This window comes from Typopeltis vanoorti, chromosome 2, assembly GCF_054136105.1.
Source record: "Typopeltis vanoorti isolate ZY-2024b chromosome 2, IOZ_Tvanoo_1.0, whole genome shotgun sequence".
Classification (NCBI taxonomy): domain Eukaryota; kingdom Metazoa; phylum Arthropoda; class Arachnida; order Uropygi; family Thelyphonidae; genus Typopeltis; species Typopeltis vanoorti.
In genome coordinates, this window is record NC_143550.1 from 55,069,958 (window position 1) to 55,088,886 (window position 18,929).

At 35.2% G+C, this 18,929-nt stretch overlaps 1 protein-coding gene across 3 annotated transcripts in view; it reads left to right on the forward strand.

Annotated features, from left to right (window-relative positions):
• The window catches only part of LOC150109024 (protein tweety-like), a 322,889-nt gene that overhangs the window by 129,158 nt on the left and 174,802 nt on the right, over positions 1-18,929 (forward strand). For all 3 annotated transcript variants that reach the window (XM_090411409.1, XM_090411402.1, XM_090411414.1), the window contains exon 9: positions 15,124-15,179. In XM_090411409.1, the coding sequence (XP_090267535.1) occupies positions 15,124-15,179 (56 nt within the window). The remainder of the gene's footprint in view (positions 1-15,123; positions 15,180-18,929) is intronic.

Here is an 18,929-nt window from a genome sequence, read left to right on the forward strand (position 1 = left end):
CCCGAGTTTCAAGGGTGGGCTGTGAATTCTTTGGGAAGAAGGCTAAAGATAGAAATTTTTGGGGGAAAGGAGAAGGATAGAATATGATGAAACAAGATTAGGGGTGTGAGTCATTTTGACTGCATGTCATCTTCAGAGAGCATGGGAAAAGTGGAGTCTATATCGTGTCGGCTTAGTGTTTTTGTCTTGGGTGTATCTGTGTTGTTTTCTATTGGTTGGAGTCATGACCTAATTTTTATGCTGTAGAGCTTCCAACTCTGGGAGATTATATAGGGGAGGTTAACATTTATTGAATTTTTGTCACATTTTATGGCTGTAGGTTCCATTATTCTAAGCGTTTTGTTTTCCTGTATGTCTACTATTATGGCTTTGTCGATTTGCGGGGTATGCTTCTGTTCAAGAGCGTAGGCTGCTATTTCTGTTTTCCTTGTATTTTGTGTTTTCTTTTTCTTTTTGGTTACCACATTTCTTAATATTAATTTAGTGGAGTAACATGGAAAATTTTCCAGAAATAATATTTGTATTTAAGTTTACTATAGAAATATAAGATCTGATAATGTTGGAGTCTTGACAAGTAACAGACTGATTTGGAGGAAAATTGTAGATAGGAAGTTAGTAATGATGTAAATTTTTCATGTAGTACTATCATATCCTGTATGCCCTTTCAGGGTACATGGCAGGAATTTGATGATGTTGAAGTTTTCTAGATTTAGCAAGACATAATGACAGGGTGCCAACAGAAAATCATTTTAAATTAAACACTAGTTACATGGTGTAATGGGATGTTATAATCAACAGTATATGGTCTGTATTTGAGTTGTAAGTCAGCAGTTTGAATTGAAGGAGGTACAGGAAGATTGGTTTGTTAATTCAGGTGCAAGGCAAGGGTACACATTTCAAGCTTGAAAATAACAGATTAATTTGGAGGAAAAATTGTCAATAGGAAGTTATAATCCTATGAAAACATTATACCATTACTATCATAATATCCTGTACAACATCTCGTCTTATTGAAAAAATTTTTTCAAATCAGATTAGGGGCTATTGAAGAACACTCTAACAAGTGGGGATAGAGAGGTTATTTTCTCCTATATAAGACTTTAATAAGACCACATCTGGACTACTGCACACAGATCTGGACTTCTGAATTCCGTGACGAAGTTGTGGAGAGGCTCCAGAGGCAAGTGACGAAGATTGTGGCAGGTCTGTGGAATGCTCCCTAGAAGAATAGATTGATGGCCTATAGGTTTCAGAAATTAGCTATTAGATAGATGAAAAAAGAGGAGACATTATAGAAGCATTTTTGTTATTAAAAGGTTTTCTTAGGATTGACACTGAAGACATTTTTCGATACATGGCAATAAAGGAGAAGGACAGAACAAGGGGTCGCCAATGGAAGTTATGTAAGTTTGTGGTTAACAAGAGTGTTAGGACTAGATTTTTTGTTTGGAGAGTGGTAAATGGGTTGCCAGAGGTGTTTGTAGGAGTAAATGAGTTTAAGGAGAAGTATGACAGGTATTGTATGAATAAATGGATCTCCCATGATGAGTCTTCTGACTCCATGGAAAGATACCTGCATAATAATAATAATTATCTCCACTGCTACTCATTATCCATGTGTATCACAAAGTGAATTTAAACATGATATCAAAATTAGAGATGTTAATCTGAGTTCTTTACTTTCTGCAGATGATATTATGCTTCTAAATAAATTCAGCAGAATCAATAAAGCTGGTATGGTAGCAAGTCAACTGAATAAATTTATATGGAATAAGAGAGAATTTAATTAAAACACTGAACTATCTGTATACAAAACGGTTTCAAACAAATTTTAACTTAGGGATCTGGGAGTCGGGTTAGAAATAAAACACTTGATTAAAGATTGGAGAGTAAACATCAGGGGAGTAAACAGATGGCATCGATTGCCTTATTTAAAATGATAATATTAGGAAAGAACTTGACACTGTTAACATTCAGAAAAGTGTTAGCAAGCTAATCTCAAGTGATATGGTCACGTGAGTAGAATGAAATATGAAAGGTTATCAAAACAAATTCTTGCCACAATAATAGGAAAATATCCAGAGAAAGACCAAGATCTAGATGTATTGATAGAATAAGAGGTGCCCTAGAACAGGGGTCTTCAACGCATGGCCTGCTGGCCGCCTGTGGCCTTTCGGAGCTCTTTGCCATTGCCCACTGGCATTTTGAAAAAATAACTACTTAACATTGAAACACAATTAAATAAAAAATAACTTCAATGAAGCCTGCGGGCCACTAAGCTATACTGTGGTATTTAGAATTATAAGATGCTTTCCAGATTCACAAGGAACGCTGTTCATTTGATACTTTATATAATAAAATCCTATAAAAATAAATATTAAATTGACATGCTTCTTCAGCCATCTACCAGTGCCAAGTGGTACTTAAGCACCGGTACTAACGTTGCCAGTAGATGGCTGAAGCATAGCCTATTATGGTTTTATATTGCCAGACTTTTTTCATTAGTGTGAGACATATTCAGTGGATAATAACTGTTACGTGGCCATTTTGGATCATTTTTTGGGTTCACCTTCCATCACTATGGCGTCTATGAGTAAAAAGCGTAAATCAAGTATTTCTTGTTGATTGGATTTTATAGATGCGAACACAGATTGATAAGAAAATAACTATTAACTTAAATGCTAATATTTCGCTGGTATTATATCCAGCATCGTCAGAGCATACAAACAAAGTTTGTTACAGTAGCGAGACAACTGCAGTCCGGTGTAACAGTGGGACTAGTATGAGTAATTGTAGCGTGCAACACAAAGACTAAAGTCCTAATTAGGCACCATCTAAGTTTAAAAAAAAAAAAAAAGATATTAATTTGGTCTTAGATGATTGTCGCCCAAATCTTTGGTAGATTTATACAGCCATACTTGTTGAGGTTTGGAGTATGTTTCAGAGTTTCTGTTGATTCCGGGAACAACCTCTCTTACTTGTAGAAGCTTCTGTGCAGTACTTTTGTTTTTTTTCCAGTTGATCCTGTGTGCAGGGTATCCAGAGCATGGTCTGCCAGACTTGACTTGCCATAGCGAAATTGCCGGATATATTTTTTGTGTTCACCGATGAGGATGTCCACAGTTCTTCCTGTCTGTCCATAGTAGGCTCGATGATATGAACAGGGCATTTGATAGACTCCTGCATGCAATAAAGGAGAGAATCTGTCCTTGGTGAACGGATGAGAGTTGCCAATTTCACATAAGATTTAAATATAGTGAGTAGTTGGTGTTTTTTAAGCACCCTAGATATCTTTTCAGATGTGTCTTTAATGTACGGGATAGTGATAGTTTTGTTGTAGTTTCTGTGGTAGATAGTGTGGGGGGGGGGGATTTTGGGGGATCATTTAGTATTTTGTCTATCTTATGGGGATTATAGCCATTGGTCAGGAAGGTGTGATGCAAATGAGAAAGTTCAGAAGTGGAGCAATGCCATTGGAACAAATTGCTCTAACTCTATAGGCTAGTGTTTTTAAGATACCATATTGTTGAGAAGGGTGATGGTGTGATTGTTTGTATAAATATCTCCCTGTATGTGTGGGTTTTCTATAAAACGAGAATGATAAGGAACCATCTGGAAGATGTGTGATAAGTGTGTCCAAGAAGGGTAGACAGTCATTGGCTTCTAGTTCCATTGTAAAGTGGATTTTAGGATGTTGGCTATTTAGATGCACTAAAAATGTATTTAATGTGTCTGGGCCATGTGGCCAAATAGCAAACACATCATCAAAATAGCATAACCAGAGATTAGGTTTGAGAGTGACTGTGTTGATAGCTAGCTTTTCCAGATGTTCTATGTAGAAGTTGACTAAGGAGGGAGAAAGAGGGGGGGGGGGGGGATCCCATAGCTGTCCCATCTATTTGTTTGTATATTTTCCCTTTCCATGTAAAATAACTTGCCTGTACTGTGAATTTAAATAGCTGAAATATATCAGGGGGAAATTGTGAATTTAGTAAGTTGAGTTTTAATTAATGGTACATTCGTGAATAATGACGTGATATCAAAACTCACCATTAGGTCTGAGCTTTTTTTAAGGTGTGATTTTCTAAAATACTTTTTAAGTGGGTAGAATTTTTAACAAAGGAGGGAGAATTGTTTGTGCAAGTGGCTAGTAGTTTGGCTAAATGTTTAGCAAGCTTATATGTTAGACTGTATTTCGACAAGTGATTCTTGTCAGGTTTTTAATGAAAAGTGGACCAATTTGTACTTTTTTGTGCTGATCGACGATAAGCCAGTGTGTTTAATTTGTCAGTGTCGGTATCAAAAGAATACAATATAAAACGACACTATGAGACAAAGCATGCATCCAATTTTGATCACCTTCAAGGGCAGCTTCCTGTGGACAAAGTGAACCATCTCCAAATTGATTTAAAATGCCAGCAGGATACGTTTAAAAAGCAGAGGGAAGAGAGCAAAGTGCACATCAAAGTATATGTAATAACTGAAAAAATTGCTAAAAAATCAAAAGCCTTCTTGGATGGCGAGTTTGTGAAAGAGTGTCTCATCGCTGCTGGGGATATTCTGTTCTCAAATAATGACATGTTTTAAAATCGAGTTTTTTTTGGGGTAACTGTAGCACGACGTGTTGAAGAACTTGCCAGTGACATTGAAGGAACTTTAAAAAAACGGTCATCCGAATTTACGTCATATTCACTTGCTTTAGATGAGAACACAGATGTAAAGGATACAGCACAACTGGCTATCTTTGTCCGTAGCATTGATCAACAATTCAATGTGACAGAAGAACTGCTAGCGCTCGTATCTATTCTTGAAGCTGCCAGGAAAACTCTCCAGCATTTTGACCTCAGCTTCACCAACCTCAAAGGTGTGGTAACTGATGGTGTCCCTGCTATGATGGGAAAGAACGAAGGGTTTGTTGCGCTGCTACGGAAAGAACCAGAACTAGAAAGAAAAGATTTGGTCCATTACCACTGTTTAATCCACCAGGAGAATTTGTGCAGGAAAACTATTGGATTTGAGAATGTCATGAAAGTTATTGTGACTATCGTCAATATTATTAGGGCAAGAGGATTGAATCATCATCGATTCCAAGAGATTTTGACCCAAGAGTGTTGAAGCGGATCATGGCGATGTGGTTTATTACAGTGATGTGTGTTGGTTGAGCAGAGGGAAGGTTCTTAAAAGAGTCTTTAACTTAAGGAGCGAAATATAGCAGTTCATGCAAACCAAGGGGAATCCGCTTGCGAAATTTAATGATCCAAAGTGGATGACAGACTTTGCCTTTGTGACCGACATCTCGTTGCATATGAATGACCTAAATACACCGCTACAATCCAAAGATCACAGGTGCACACTCTGTTTGATCACATCAAAGCTTTTGTGGCCAAGCTCAAACTTTGGGAGGCACAACTCGCAAAAAAAATACTTAACTCATTTTCAGCTTCTCGCTGAGTCCAACTGTTCATCTCTTGATGAATACTCTACAAAATTAGCTGTGTTGCGAAGTGAGTTCGAAGAGAGATTTAGTGATTTTCGTAACCAACAGTCTTCTTTAGATTTATTTTCAATGCTGCCGGAAATGCCAGGCTCAGTACAAATGAAGCTGCTTGAACTCGAAAACAACTCTTCTTTGAGAGAAAAATTATTCAATGTGCCCTTGCTTACATTTTACAAAGACTACATTTCTGAGGACGCATTCCCTAATCTTCGCCAGTATGCTTTGAAGATGTGCACATGTGAAGCCCAAGACAAGAACTTAGATTACTGACCAACATCTCGAGAATACTCTGCGCTTAGCGACTTCCAACATTGATGCCAACATCAACAAGCTAGTCAAGGAAAAACATTGCCAAGTTGCCCATTGACATTGTAAAAAATGAATGTTTTTCTTCATTAAATTAACTTTTTTCAAGTATTGATTGTATTTACTTATCATAAACCCAACTCCTACCTACGCTCTTAATGCTGAGTTTGTTTATTTTTATAGGATTTTATGTAAAGTATCAAATGCACAGCATTCCTTGTGAATCTGGAAAGCATCTTACAATTCTAAATACCGCAGTATAGCTTAGTGGCCCTGCGGGCTTCATTGAAATTTTTAATGTGACCCACACTGTCTGAAAGGTTCAAGACCCCTGCCCTAGAAGAACAAAATGTAAGATCTAATAATAGCTTGACAAATAACAGAATACTTTGCAGAAAAATTGTCAATAGGAAGTTAGAACCCTATGAAAACATTATGCCATTACTATCTTAACACGTTCGCTGCCATGCTCTTCGGGCATAGTTTGTTACCGCACGCCAAGCGCTTTCACTTCTTCAAGGTCAGTAAAAGTAATCTCGTAGCCAGTGGTAATTGACATACAAATATATTCGCAGTTGGCTTGTGAGGCTCATATACCAACTACGAGTATACGCACGTTTGCTGCTCGCTCCGCACGCCAAGCACTTTCACTTCTTCAAGGTCAGTACGAGTAATCTCGTACCTGCCGGTAATCGACATATGAGTATATTCGTAGTTGGCTTGTGAGGCTCAAATACCAACTATGAGTATACTCGTAGTTGGCAGCGACGTGTAATATCCTGCACATTATATGAAGGTACGTATCAGGAATTTGATGTTGATGATATAGAACTTGATCATTGCATATGTATCAACAAGCGTGCAGATAAATGGAATGATCTCATGAAAGAATGTCTTTATTTTGTCAAATAATAATTTTTATTTGTAATTTTATGCAGTGTTAAAATAAAAATGTCAAAATTCTGAAAACTTTTGGATTATTTTCATGCACAATAAGATGTGCATGTTGTTCTTATTTGAAATCAAATGGAAAGATATGATATTAAAGAAACTGCTTTGGAAACTTTTTCATTTATTGAAACTAGAAAAATCAATGTTTTTCACTGAGTATTGTAAATAGTACCAAATAAAATCTTCCAGTTTGGTAGAGAAGACAAATTGAATATTGAATTAAAGAAACAAGAAATTATGTTCTTGTGTAATCCTTTATTCGAGTGTAAGCAAAACAAAGTTTGCATGTGAAATATCTTCACGGCTAGGCTGCTTGTCTATAGAGACTAATGACTTCACATTAATTGCTTTGGTATCCCATAAAGCACACAACCATTATGAGAAGGGCCTCTGCATAGTCCAGTTTTGACCTTTATGAAAGTATTATCAGTGGGAACCAGACCCAGAAGAGATAAGGTTAAAATAAAGCAGAATTCATATATTTTTCATATACAAGTAGTGAAAATATGTAATATCTTATTATTGAAATACTCTGAATTAGAGCAAGTTGTTGAAAGTTTTTTCACTTAGTTATAAATTAAAGATAACAATAAATTATATTCTTGTTTAATCCTTTTTCCAACTGGAAGCATAGTTTGCATGTGGTGTATGCACATAAGTAAACAGTTTGCTCTCACAAACAAACAAACAAAACAGTGTGTGTGTGGTTTGCATTATGAGATAAGTCGATTAATATGAAGTCACTAGCCTCTTAATACAAGTGGTGTGAAGATACTTCACATGCCAACTTTGTTTGCTGACAGTTCGACAAAGGATTAAACAAGAATATAATATCTTGTGAACTTCAATTTATTGCTGAAAATAACTTAAATTTAAAAAAAAAATGAAAATAAGGATATCCTAGATGTCTGGAGTATTAAATGAAACAAGCAATGACAGAAAATTAGTAAAAATTTTCAAGAGGAATGCAAACAGAAATACATATGAATACTTAAGGTAGAAAAAGTCATCAAAAACTTAAAATATAGAAAGGCAGCTGGAGTAGATGATCTTATGATCTTCAACCTGAAATACTCAAATATGGAAGTATAAGCATTTTGCAGTGGCTCGACTGCATAATTCAGAGGGCCTGGTCAAAAGGTCAAATTCCATATGATTGGAGTAGAGCTCTCATAGTTTCTCATCTATAAAAAAGAGGAGAAAAAAAAAAGGGGGGGGATGAAGCTGAATGTGAGAATTACAGGGGAATTTCTCTACTAAGTGTTCCAGACAAGATTTTTGCCAGCATACCTGAAAAGAGTTTGAGAAAGATTGTGGAAGAGAAACTTGAACAAACTGGATTCAGGTCAAATAGAAGTTGTCAAGATCAATTTTCACTTTTTGACACATAATTGAGAAATCATGGGAATATGACAAGATCTGAGTTTTGTTGATCTGAAAAAGGCATACCACAAAGTGTCCAGAGAAAAGCTTTTTAAAATGCTTTAGTTATGTGGGATTAATGGACTATTAATTATATAGAACAATATGTAGTCTATATTTAAGTTGTAAGTCAGCAGTTAGAATTGAAGGAAGTACAGGAAGATGTGTGATGTAAAATCAGGGATAAGGCAAAAATGCCCATTATCTCCACTGTTATTCATCTGTATGGGTCACGTTATGAAAGAAAGTGACATTAAACCTGATATTAGAAATGGAGATATCAATCTTTGCTTTATGCAGATGATGAATTTCTAGTTCCATGGTTCTCTAACTAAATTGCATAACAGCTGTAATAAATTTGGCAGGAAAATCATCAATAAAAAGATCTAAACTACGAAAATATGCAGTAATACAGATAATAAAAACTTCAGCTGCATTCTCAATGGAGGACCTATAGAACAAGTAAAATATTTCAGATATTTAAACACAATTTTTAGTAAAGATTGCAAATTAAATTTGGAAATAGACAACAGAATGAGCAAAGCTGGTATGGTGGGAAGCTTGATGAATAAATTTATATGCAATGAGATAGAAATTAGCCAAAACCAAACTAGCACTGTGTCAGACATTGTTCAAGCCAGTTTTAAGTTATGAATCAGTTGGGTTAGAAATACACTTGAGCAAAGACTACAGACAACAGATATGAGTGTTCTGAGAATTACAAGAGTGAACAGATGGTATCAATGGCAGAATCATATTAATAATGAAGATATTAAAAAGGAACTTCACATTGTTAGAATTCAAGAATGTGTCAGCAGAGCTGATTTAAAGTGGTATTGTCACTTAAACAGAATGGATGAGGAAAGGTTAACAAAACAGTTGTTTCATGCCAAAATGGCAGGAAAGAGACTCAGAGCAAGACCAAGGTCTAGTTGAACTAATTCGGTCAGAAGTACCTTAGAAGCATGAAATTTAAGATACGACCATATTGGAGTGTTGACAATTAATAGACTAATTTGGAGGAATATTGTTGATGGAAGATTAATAATAATGTAAACTGAATCATGTAGTGCTTTCACAATAGTCTGAACAGCCCTTGAGGGTATGTATCAGGAAATTTGTAATGATGATTGTTTCTTATATTCGAGCACCTCAGCAAAAAAGAAGAAAACAAAAAAATGCCAAAACTTTGAAGAAATATAATTGCATCCCATATCATGGCTGCTGTTATCTGCTTCTCTGAAGATTTTACTCTTTCATTTCTGCATATATACAAGGCTACTTATTCATGCTTCTTGTCTAATTACTATGGTCAAACTAGAAGATCTACCAGTGTCTTCTGGAAGAACATTAGGAATAAGCTTGATACCAGAGTTATGGTCAGCAGATTCAGTAGACGATGCCTTGGTTACCCTGAACGGAATCAAGGAGAAAAAACTAAAATGCATGATTGTATTTACTGGAGTAAATACAATCGTGCATTTTAGTTTTTTCAGAAACATTTTTTGGAATCTTAAATCAATGCAACTTCAAAATGTGGTTGTGTATAGTTTCCGAAGATGTAAGAAACTAATTCTTAACTACCCAAAAGTGTCTGCAGTGGATGACCCTCTTCGTAGTTTTATTCTTATCTTTCCACTAGTATTGTTTATTACACAATACAATTCATTGTATCATCTGAAAATGCCTCATTGACTGAGATCAAATATTGGAATCATTAAACCTTTGTTTAATTCATTCCTTTAAACCTTAACATGAACTTCAGCTAGCACTTAAGCCTGAAAACAAGATTGCTGCAAGATGTGCCAGCAGGGCTGGCGGAAGCGGGCATGCAGAGCATGTGTTGAATGCGGGCGCCGCCGGGGCACCATTCATAAGTTCATTTTTATCAAACAAAATTTTTATCATGAAAACAAAAAATTCTTAGACTGATCAACGTTAAAAAAAATAAGGCCGGATACACCGAATAAAAATTTAAAAAAATTGTATGTTGCCACCTCTTTGATCAGCTGACTGTTTACAATTTTGCAGTGAGAGCAGGCTAAATGCTTGCCTGCAGAATGTTGTGTCTACTGCAGTCTATCTAAAGTGAAATGGTGAACGGTTTTTATGTGCAGAAACGAACTTTCGTACAAAACATTTGTTGCTAGTTAACCTGTCATATGGTGTGCATCTCAGTAGGCTACTGACAGTAGCGCAGTGCGGACTATTATTTCGTCTCTGTGTCTTGTTGTGTAATAATTTCTTGTGGTATAAAATAGAAATAGAATCAAAAATTAAAAAAAAAGTTATCTGGTGCACAAAATCATAAGCGTCATGCTGCGAAAGAAGCAGATATTAAGAAATGAACACTGGGCTCTCAATAAATGTGTTAAAATATTAAAATATTCTGATGCAGATTGTAACCAACTCGATACATCAGAAATCAGAGTTGAAGAACTGTGCACATCATCCAGTTTACATGAAACTACTATTGCAACTATTGAATAAGATAACAAGACGCATGATTTAAGTGAAAAACAGTTAGGAGGAAGATTTAGTTGTAGTTGACCATGAAACTAACATATTGTTAGTCTCTGTAAATTTAGAAGATCCAGGTGAATGGGGAAATATTGATGAAAAATCACCAGTTGTTTTAATTGAAATGGGGCCTATTCAAAAGAAAAATATAATATATCCCAGAAATACATATGGTCATAAATTTGGCGACACGTATTATAATAGAAAAATGATAAACAGTGAGCTCGTGCCAAGAACATGGCTCATTTATTCCGAAATTTTAAATTCTGTTTTTTGCTTTTGTTGCAAACCTTTTCACCTACCGAATCAAGTAGTCTTGTAGAAGGTTATAACGATTGGAGAAATGTAAGTACAACTTTGCATAGACATGAGACTAGTTTAGCTCACATGAAAAATTTCTTAAAATGGAAGGAACTTGATAAAATTTTAAAAAACAAAACTACTATTGATTGCCAGACTCAAAGCATGTATGAAATGGAAAAGAAACATTGGACGAGTGTTTTAGAATGCTTGATTGAAATTATAAAATTCCTCAGTAACCAAAATTTAGCTTTTTGCGGATCATCTGATAAATTATATGAAAGGAATAATGGCAATTTTTTAAAATTAGTCGCACTGTTTGCGAAGTTTGATCCTGTTATGGAAAATCATGTTGAAAGAACCCTACAACGAAACAATAGAGTACACTATTTGAGTAAAGACAGTCAAAATAAAATATTGGAAACTTTGAGTAATGCAATCAGGGATACAATTTTATTATCAATTCGAAAATCTAAATATTCCATAATTTTAGACTGCACACCTGATGTAAGTAAAACAGAACAAATGACCATTATTATTTGCTTTCTTTCCTGTGACAATGGAATTGTCGAGATCAGGGAAAACTCTAGGTTTTGCAGATATATCAGATTCCACAGTGGTTTATATGCAACAATAATGGAACAACTGGAAAAATTGAACATTCCCATTGAAGACATGTGAGGTCAAGGGTATGACAATGGGGCAAATATGAAAGGAAAAAAATATGGGCTCCAAAATTTGCTTTTAAACAAAAATCCTCGAGCTTTTTACATGCCATGTGCTGCTCATACTCTAAATTTAATCATTAACGATGCAGCCAAATGAATGCAGATACAATTAGTTTCTTTGCAATTATTCAAGAAATATACAATTTCTTTTCATTCTCTTACAAACGTTGGGCAATCTTTTTAAAGTTCGTAAAAAAATTACCCCATCAGAAACGCGATGGGAAAGTAAAATTAATGCAATCCACCCTCTACGATATCAGTTAGGAGAAATTTGCAATCCTGTGAGTAAAATGCTTCAAGACAAAAATATGAACATTACACTTACTTTAGAATCTATCAAAAACTTAAAAATATTCTTACAAGAGTATCGATCAGATGCAAATTTTAAAGAAGTTCTAAAACGGCAAAAGACCTGATTGAAGAGGTGGACGAAGCAAAAGAATTTAAAACTGGTACGGAAGTTCGACAATGAAAGAAGACACGACAATTTGACTACAAGCATCATGACGAAATATCACAATCGCCAGAAGATAAATTTAGAGTGAATGTGTTTTATACACTTCTAGATGTTGCAATGTGTTCGTCAATGGAACATTTTGAACAACTAAAAACATATTATGATAATTTCAATTTCTTGTATAGGTTACTACAAATTAATAACGAAGATTTACGAAAAAATTGTGATGATTTAGAGATTCTCTTGAAGGACGGCGACAATAAAGACGTAAATGCAATAGAACTATATGATGAGTTATGTGCTTTCCAGGATATTTTTCAGAAGGATAATTTAAATATTCAAAATCCTTTCGATATTCTTAATTTTATTGTGTCCAATAATTTATCTTTCCCTAACTTTTCAATTGCTTTAAGAATACTATTAACCTTACCTGTTGGTGTAGCGAGCAGTGAACATTCCTTTTCCAAGTTGAAATTGATTAAAACCAACTTAAGAACAAGTATGTCACAAGAAAGCTTGTTAGTTTGGCGTTAATAGCTATTGAAAATGATATGTGTGGAATTAGACGTAGACCATTATTTCTAATTTTATGAATATGAAATCAAAAACCCTAAAATTTCAAGTATATTTATGTAATTTAATTTATTTTCTGTTATTCTGTAAAGATGTTATTTTTTGAATACTTATATTAAATGTTCTAATTATTTCTGAATTCATTTCTTATTTTCTCATCTATCTTGAGTTTCTTTTATTTTCCTAAAAGATAGTTCCACTTATAAAAATTGTTAAAAATTTTTACAAGTTACTAAGAATTTAGTAACTTGTAAAATTTTACAAGTTACTAAGAATTTAGTAACTTGTAAAATGCAAGAATTTTTTAAACTTTAGTTCAAATAAATTTTAACTTGAATTAAAATTCATTTTAATTTTGTTAGCGATTTGGGTCGGTGAGAAGGCTATAATCCCTGTATCATTATATTCAACGATTAAAGTGACGTGGCTTTATCAAAATTTGCTTCAACTTTTGAGAATTTTTTGAATATTTGGATTTTTAATGATTATCCTGCCTAGTCAACACCCCTGGTTCGTTACATTTAGCGAACCATCTTGTGGCTGTTCTGTCAAAATTTATTTAAGAAATTTGAAATAATTTCAATTTTTATTATCGTAAAAGAACCACACATGCCCGGATTGTTTCAGGGGCGCTTAGATAAACATTGCATGCAGGCGACAAAGACCCTAGCACCGGCTCTGTGTGCCAGAATAGCATGTTCGTGTTATTCACAGTTTATTACTGTTATGAGATAGAGAATTTTTGCAGTGTAAAGAGGTTACTTTGTCGCATGGCATTCTTTACTGTAACTGGGGAGATGACATTCCCATGTCATCTCCCCAGTTATGATAGACAGTATGGCACAACATACTGTCTATGTGTGATGAGATTGAATGGATAATTTCAATTTATTAAAAATTTAAACCTTTAAAAATTGTTATGTAGATAGTATACATTATGGATTAGTTTTTCCTTTAAAATTTTTATTCTTATTGGTCCTAAAAATAGAATACTGGAAAATAATGGCAAAATGTATAGACAGACATTAATTATTGGTTGTTTATGTGAGCTAACCTCAGGCTTGCTTTGATTCCCCCTCCCCGAGTATATTATGTTCTGGCCTGAGGTCTAGAGATGTTACATTTCTGAATTAGAGTCATTAAGGCTAGTTTCTTGCACTATTAGTACAGAGCCAGTAGTCATACAAACGGCTGGCTGTTCACGTAAATATAGTGCATTGATTTTAGTAGTTGTCAGAAGTATATCCACAGTGAATGGGAATTGTAAAAGGATTTCTGTAGTACTTTCCATATGTTTCTTTTTTTTCCTTTTTTATGTAACATTTTGTGACAAACACATAGGAAGTTCTGTTTTATTTTAGAACTTTGCTTTTATATGATATTTATAGACTTTCTAATAAAAGTTGTATATAGGTGGAATTTTTCATTTTGTAGAGTCAGAGAATTAGAAAGGCATCCTTGGAGGTTGAATGAATGTGGTCAAGAAATGGATGAAAGCTAGATTTCTCTCTCATAGTAGTGTAGTGCATGACCTTGGACTGGCATGCCTTTTGAAGTGGTGAGTGCAAATCGTGTGAATGAATTCAAGGAAAGTATGACAGTTGACATGTGTGATGTGTAGCCTACCTATGAGAAGTTGACTCCCTGGATATCTCTAATAATAATAATAATTTATATATATATTAAAAAAAAGTCTCAAGAGATCTTCAGAATATACTTTTTCAAATCTATATAAAAAAAGTTTTATTATGCTATTATAAAGTGCACATTCATCATTTTGCATTTTCCATTCTGAATTTTGCTATTCGTGTGCATTGCACGATTTTTAGTAGCAGCTTTTCTTGGATGTTGGCTCCTCTGTATGCTATAAAATTCATGGTTAATGTGTAAGTAAATAAATCATTTCTGTTTACTAAAACATGTTCTGTCTTATTACTGGGAAGTAGGAAGGTATATCATTCATGAAAAACAAATATACTGCAGTAATGTGAAGAATCATAAACAGTGTATGAAGAGATATTTCATGGGAGATTGCTCCTTGGGCAATTTTATTTTATTTTTTCCATTATTTTCTCAGCTTTTGTGAAATTCTGCTGCACAAGAATTTGCTGTTTATTTCATTAGCCACTTGCCAGAACTACCTAATAATTATAATTAGCAAGATTTAAAAGTTCTTTTTCCATAGCTCATAAAATCTCTGAAAGGAAACTAACCTTGTGTGGACTTGATCTACTTGCTTAATTTATATTTAACAATAAGTGCAATTAAATGAGAATGAAACTAATATGCTAAATGCAAACTTGATGTATAATCATAGTAAATTCTTTTGTAACATTTTATTCTATGTTAAACAAATTTCTGTTTTGTAGGTATTCTTTCATATTATCTCCAGTGTAGTGAACAGAGTGTTAATCCATTTTCTAAGGTAAAATATTAACTTAAGCAATAAACTAACCTGAGTTTACAAGCTTTCTATTCCCTCCCCTCTCCCTATCTGTTGTTAGACCTTTAGAAGTTAAAAAATAAATAATGAAGACATAACTGCTTCAGTTCATATAAGACTTTCTCTATTAGCTATTGAAATATTCTAATGTTATTCTCTTCAAACCATGTATTCTCATGCAAGTACTAATACAAACAAATTGTCATAATGTAAGACTCAGAAATGTCCAGAGCAGCATGTGGGATCTTGCAGTCATGATTCTGACCACTGTGCAACTCAGCCCTTTTCCAGTTAATGTGTATTTATCATTTACATGGGATTCTTAGTGATTGCTTACATCTCCAGGCAACACCAAACATGAAGTAACCTGTCTTCTCAGGGAGTAATGCTTCTGTCACGCTTAGGCTCGCTGCCCTAATCCATGCTATAGGAAGCAAACACTGTCATTATGCTGCCACCTCCAAACTTCATTGTTGTGACAACAAACAGATAAATGTCCTGTGGTGTGTGTGTGTGTGACTTATCACACACTACAGGATTGATTGCCATTGCTCCACTTTCCGTATCCTGTGTAACTTGTCCATTTCCAATTAATGTGTATTCGTTATTTTCACAGTGCATAGACACATGGGATTCTTTGTGATACATAAGCAGTCACTGCAAACAACACCAAAAATAAGGTAAATAGTCTCCTCCAGAAGTAATGGTTCCTTTCACTAATGGAAGTTACTGTCACTGTTGAAACTGCTGATCTTTATTAGACACTTAACTTGCAAATTGTCTAGTTGTATCACCACTGACTTTTTTGGTAGAATTTTCCCTAATGAGACTTCATTATTCAGTGAAATTCAATTGTAATTTTATGAGTTATGCAGTTCAGAGTATGTAAATGTACACTTCAGAAAGTATTCATTTCTGAAGATGTGAACAAATGTGAAGTTGTAGCAAAAGACATCTACAAGGATAGAAAAATCAACAACAAACCAGAAAATTACCGACCAGTTGTCCTACTTAGCACCTGTTATAAGCTCCTAGAAGGGCTCATCCTCAGTAGAATCGTCCCTAAGATAATAAAACAAGTCCCAGTGGAACAGGCCAGATTCAGACATAAACGAAGCTGCTGTGATCAGGTTATGTCACTCACTACACACATAGAGGCAAGCTACCAACAATGCCTGAAAACAGCTGCTAAAGCTGTAGCTTTTGTAGACCTTACTGCAGCTTATGATACAGTCTGGAGGCAAGGTGCAATCTCTAAGTTACTCCGTGCAATCCCATGCAGAATAACAGCAAAACTAATTGATAACATGCTAAGCAACCGCCTGTACCAAGTGTGTATGGACGAGAACAAAAGTAAACAAAGAACACTGGATAATGAATTACCACAAGGGTCAGTTCTGGCTTCCCCCCTCCTTTTTAACTTATACATTGCAGATTTGCCTAATACAGCCTCCAAGAAGTTTTGCTGTGCTGATGACATTGCTCTAGCCACCAGACATACCAATTTTACTACAATGGAAGATACACTAACAAATGCAGTCCTAGATGAATACTTCTGCAAATTACGCCCAAATCTTAGCAGTTTCATGCTTTCATCTGAACAATAACCATGCTAACAAAGAACTGATGGTCTACTTCAACCACAAACTGCTACACTACAACAGATTCCCGAAATATCTGGACGTCACTTTGGATAGAACTCTATCTTTTAAACCACATCTCATTAACACAGCATCCAAGCTAAAAACATGAAACAATACGCTGCACTGCTCTTGGTCTCATTTACTCTGCAGCTGAATATTGCTCACCCATATGGCTGAACAGCATCCATGTGTACTTAGTTGATGCTCAGCTTAACACCACTATGTGCCTTATTTCTGGAACAGTGAAATCAACCCCAACTTACTGGTTCCCAGTTCTAAGCAACATCCCACATCCACAGATCCATCTTTCTTCTATGTGAATACAGCGAAATCATGGAAATCCAAGATCTCCCAATCCATGAAGACATCCCATCCCTAGAAATAAATAGGGCTAAAGTCAAGGCACCCTCCAATCTTAACAGCGAAAAATTACGGAGAGAAGTTTTAACATGGAGGAGAAGTGGAAAGAGTCCTGGCGTAACACTTCAACAGGGGGATTTCAACAAATTAGTGGACCCAACACAGATGCCTTCGGGTTTTGACCTACCTCAGAAAACTTGGTCAAACCTTAACAGAATCCGCATCAATCATGGCAAGTGTACAGACCACCTAGGTGCGACTGTGGATCACCCTGTCAGACAGTTAATTACATTACAGTAGATTGTGCCCAACGTGCATACAATGAAACCTGTCAGACTTCATCCATGCTAGACCAAGTGCAGTTGACTGGATAATCAACCTAGACATACAGTTGTAGTCTATTCTTGAGTGTCTTTTTTATGATTGTATTATGTATTATTATAGTACATATGTCTATTATTATGTTTTATGTTAAGGATTAATGCAATGTAACTTTTCATGTGTGAGCCATACGCTAAATCAATAATGATAGAAAAAACAGAACTTAGTGAAGGACTTACGAAGTTGAAGTGGCAATCCTGAAAAAGACTAAGTATCAATTTCTTGTGAACTAGCAAATGACCTTGGAGAGCACAGAGAAAAATGTAAGGAAGCTACATAAAATTACTAAATAAAAGTCACAGGAAGAGTTTGGCAGGAATATTGAAGATAAGTATCACAAAGATGGCAAAATGGAGGAGGATCTGATTAACACAATATAAAAATAGAAGTTAATGGATGACCGAAGTAATTTCTTGGCAAAAATTGTTAAATATTATTATTATTATTTTAACGGTGTCTCCATGGAGTCAAAAGACTCATCGCGGAAGGCCCGACGTTGACACACTAACCATTATTTACACAATACCTGTCATACTTCTCCTTAAATTCATTCACAGTTGAAGCATTCACAACCACCTCTGGCAAAGCATTCCACCCATTCACAACCCTCCAAGTTAAAAATCTAGTCCTAACACTCTTGTTAACCACACTCTTACACAATCTCCAGGGATGGCCCTCGTTCTCTCACTTCCTGCACTGGTCTTAAAAATATCATTAGTATCAATCCTGTAAAATTCCTGTAACAATTTAAATGCCTCTATCATACTCCTCTCCTACGTCTATCATCTAGTTTTTGGAGCCCACAGATCATCAATCTATCCTCATAGGGATCATCCCACAGACTTGCAACAATCTTTGTAACTCGCCTCTGAATCCTCTCCACCACTTCCCCATCACCAAGAAATTCAGGCGACCAGATCTGTGCACAATAGTCCAAATGCGGCCTTATTAATGCCTTATAGAGTGGAACAATAATCTCCCCATCCCTGCTTGTTAGTGTGTTCCTCAACAACCATGTAATTTGATGTGATGTTTTGGCAATCTTTGCAATATGCCCTTTATACTTACGTTCTCTGTCCACAATAACTCCCAAGTCTCTTGTCTCGTCAACTTTTTGCAATTCAGTTCCGTTAATATAGTAAACAGCATGTGATGTCATCCTCCCGAAGTGCATCACCTTACACTTAGCCACGTTGAACTGACAGCCATTTACCTTAGTCCATACCGTCAGCCTATTTAAGTCATCCTGTAAGATATTTACATCGTTTGAATTGATTATTGCTCTTCCCAATTTTGCATCATCAGCAAACAAGTGGATATTTCCATTCAAAGTATTTCCAATATCATT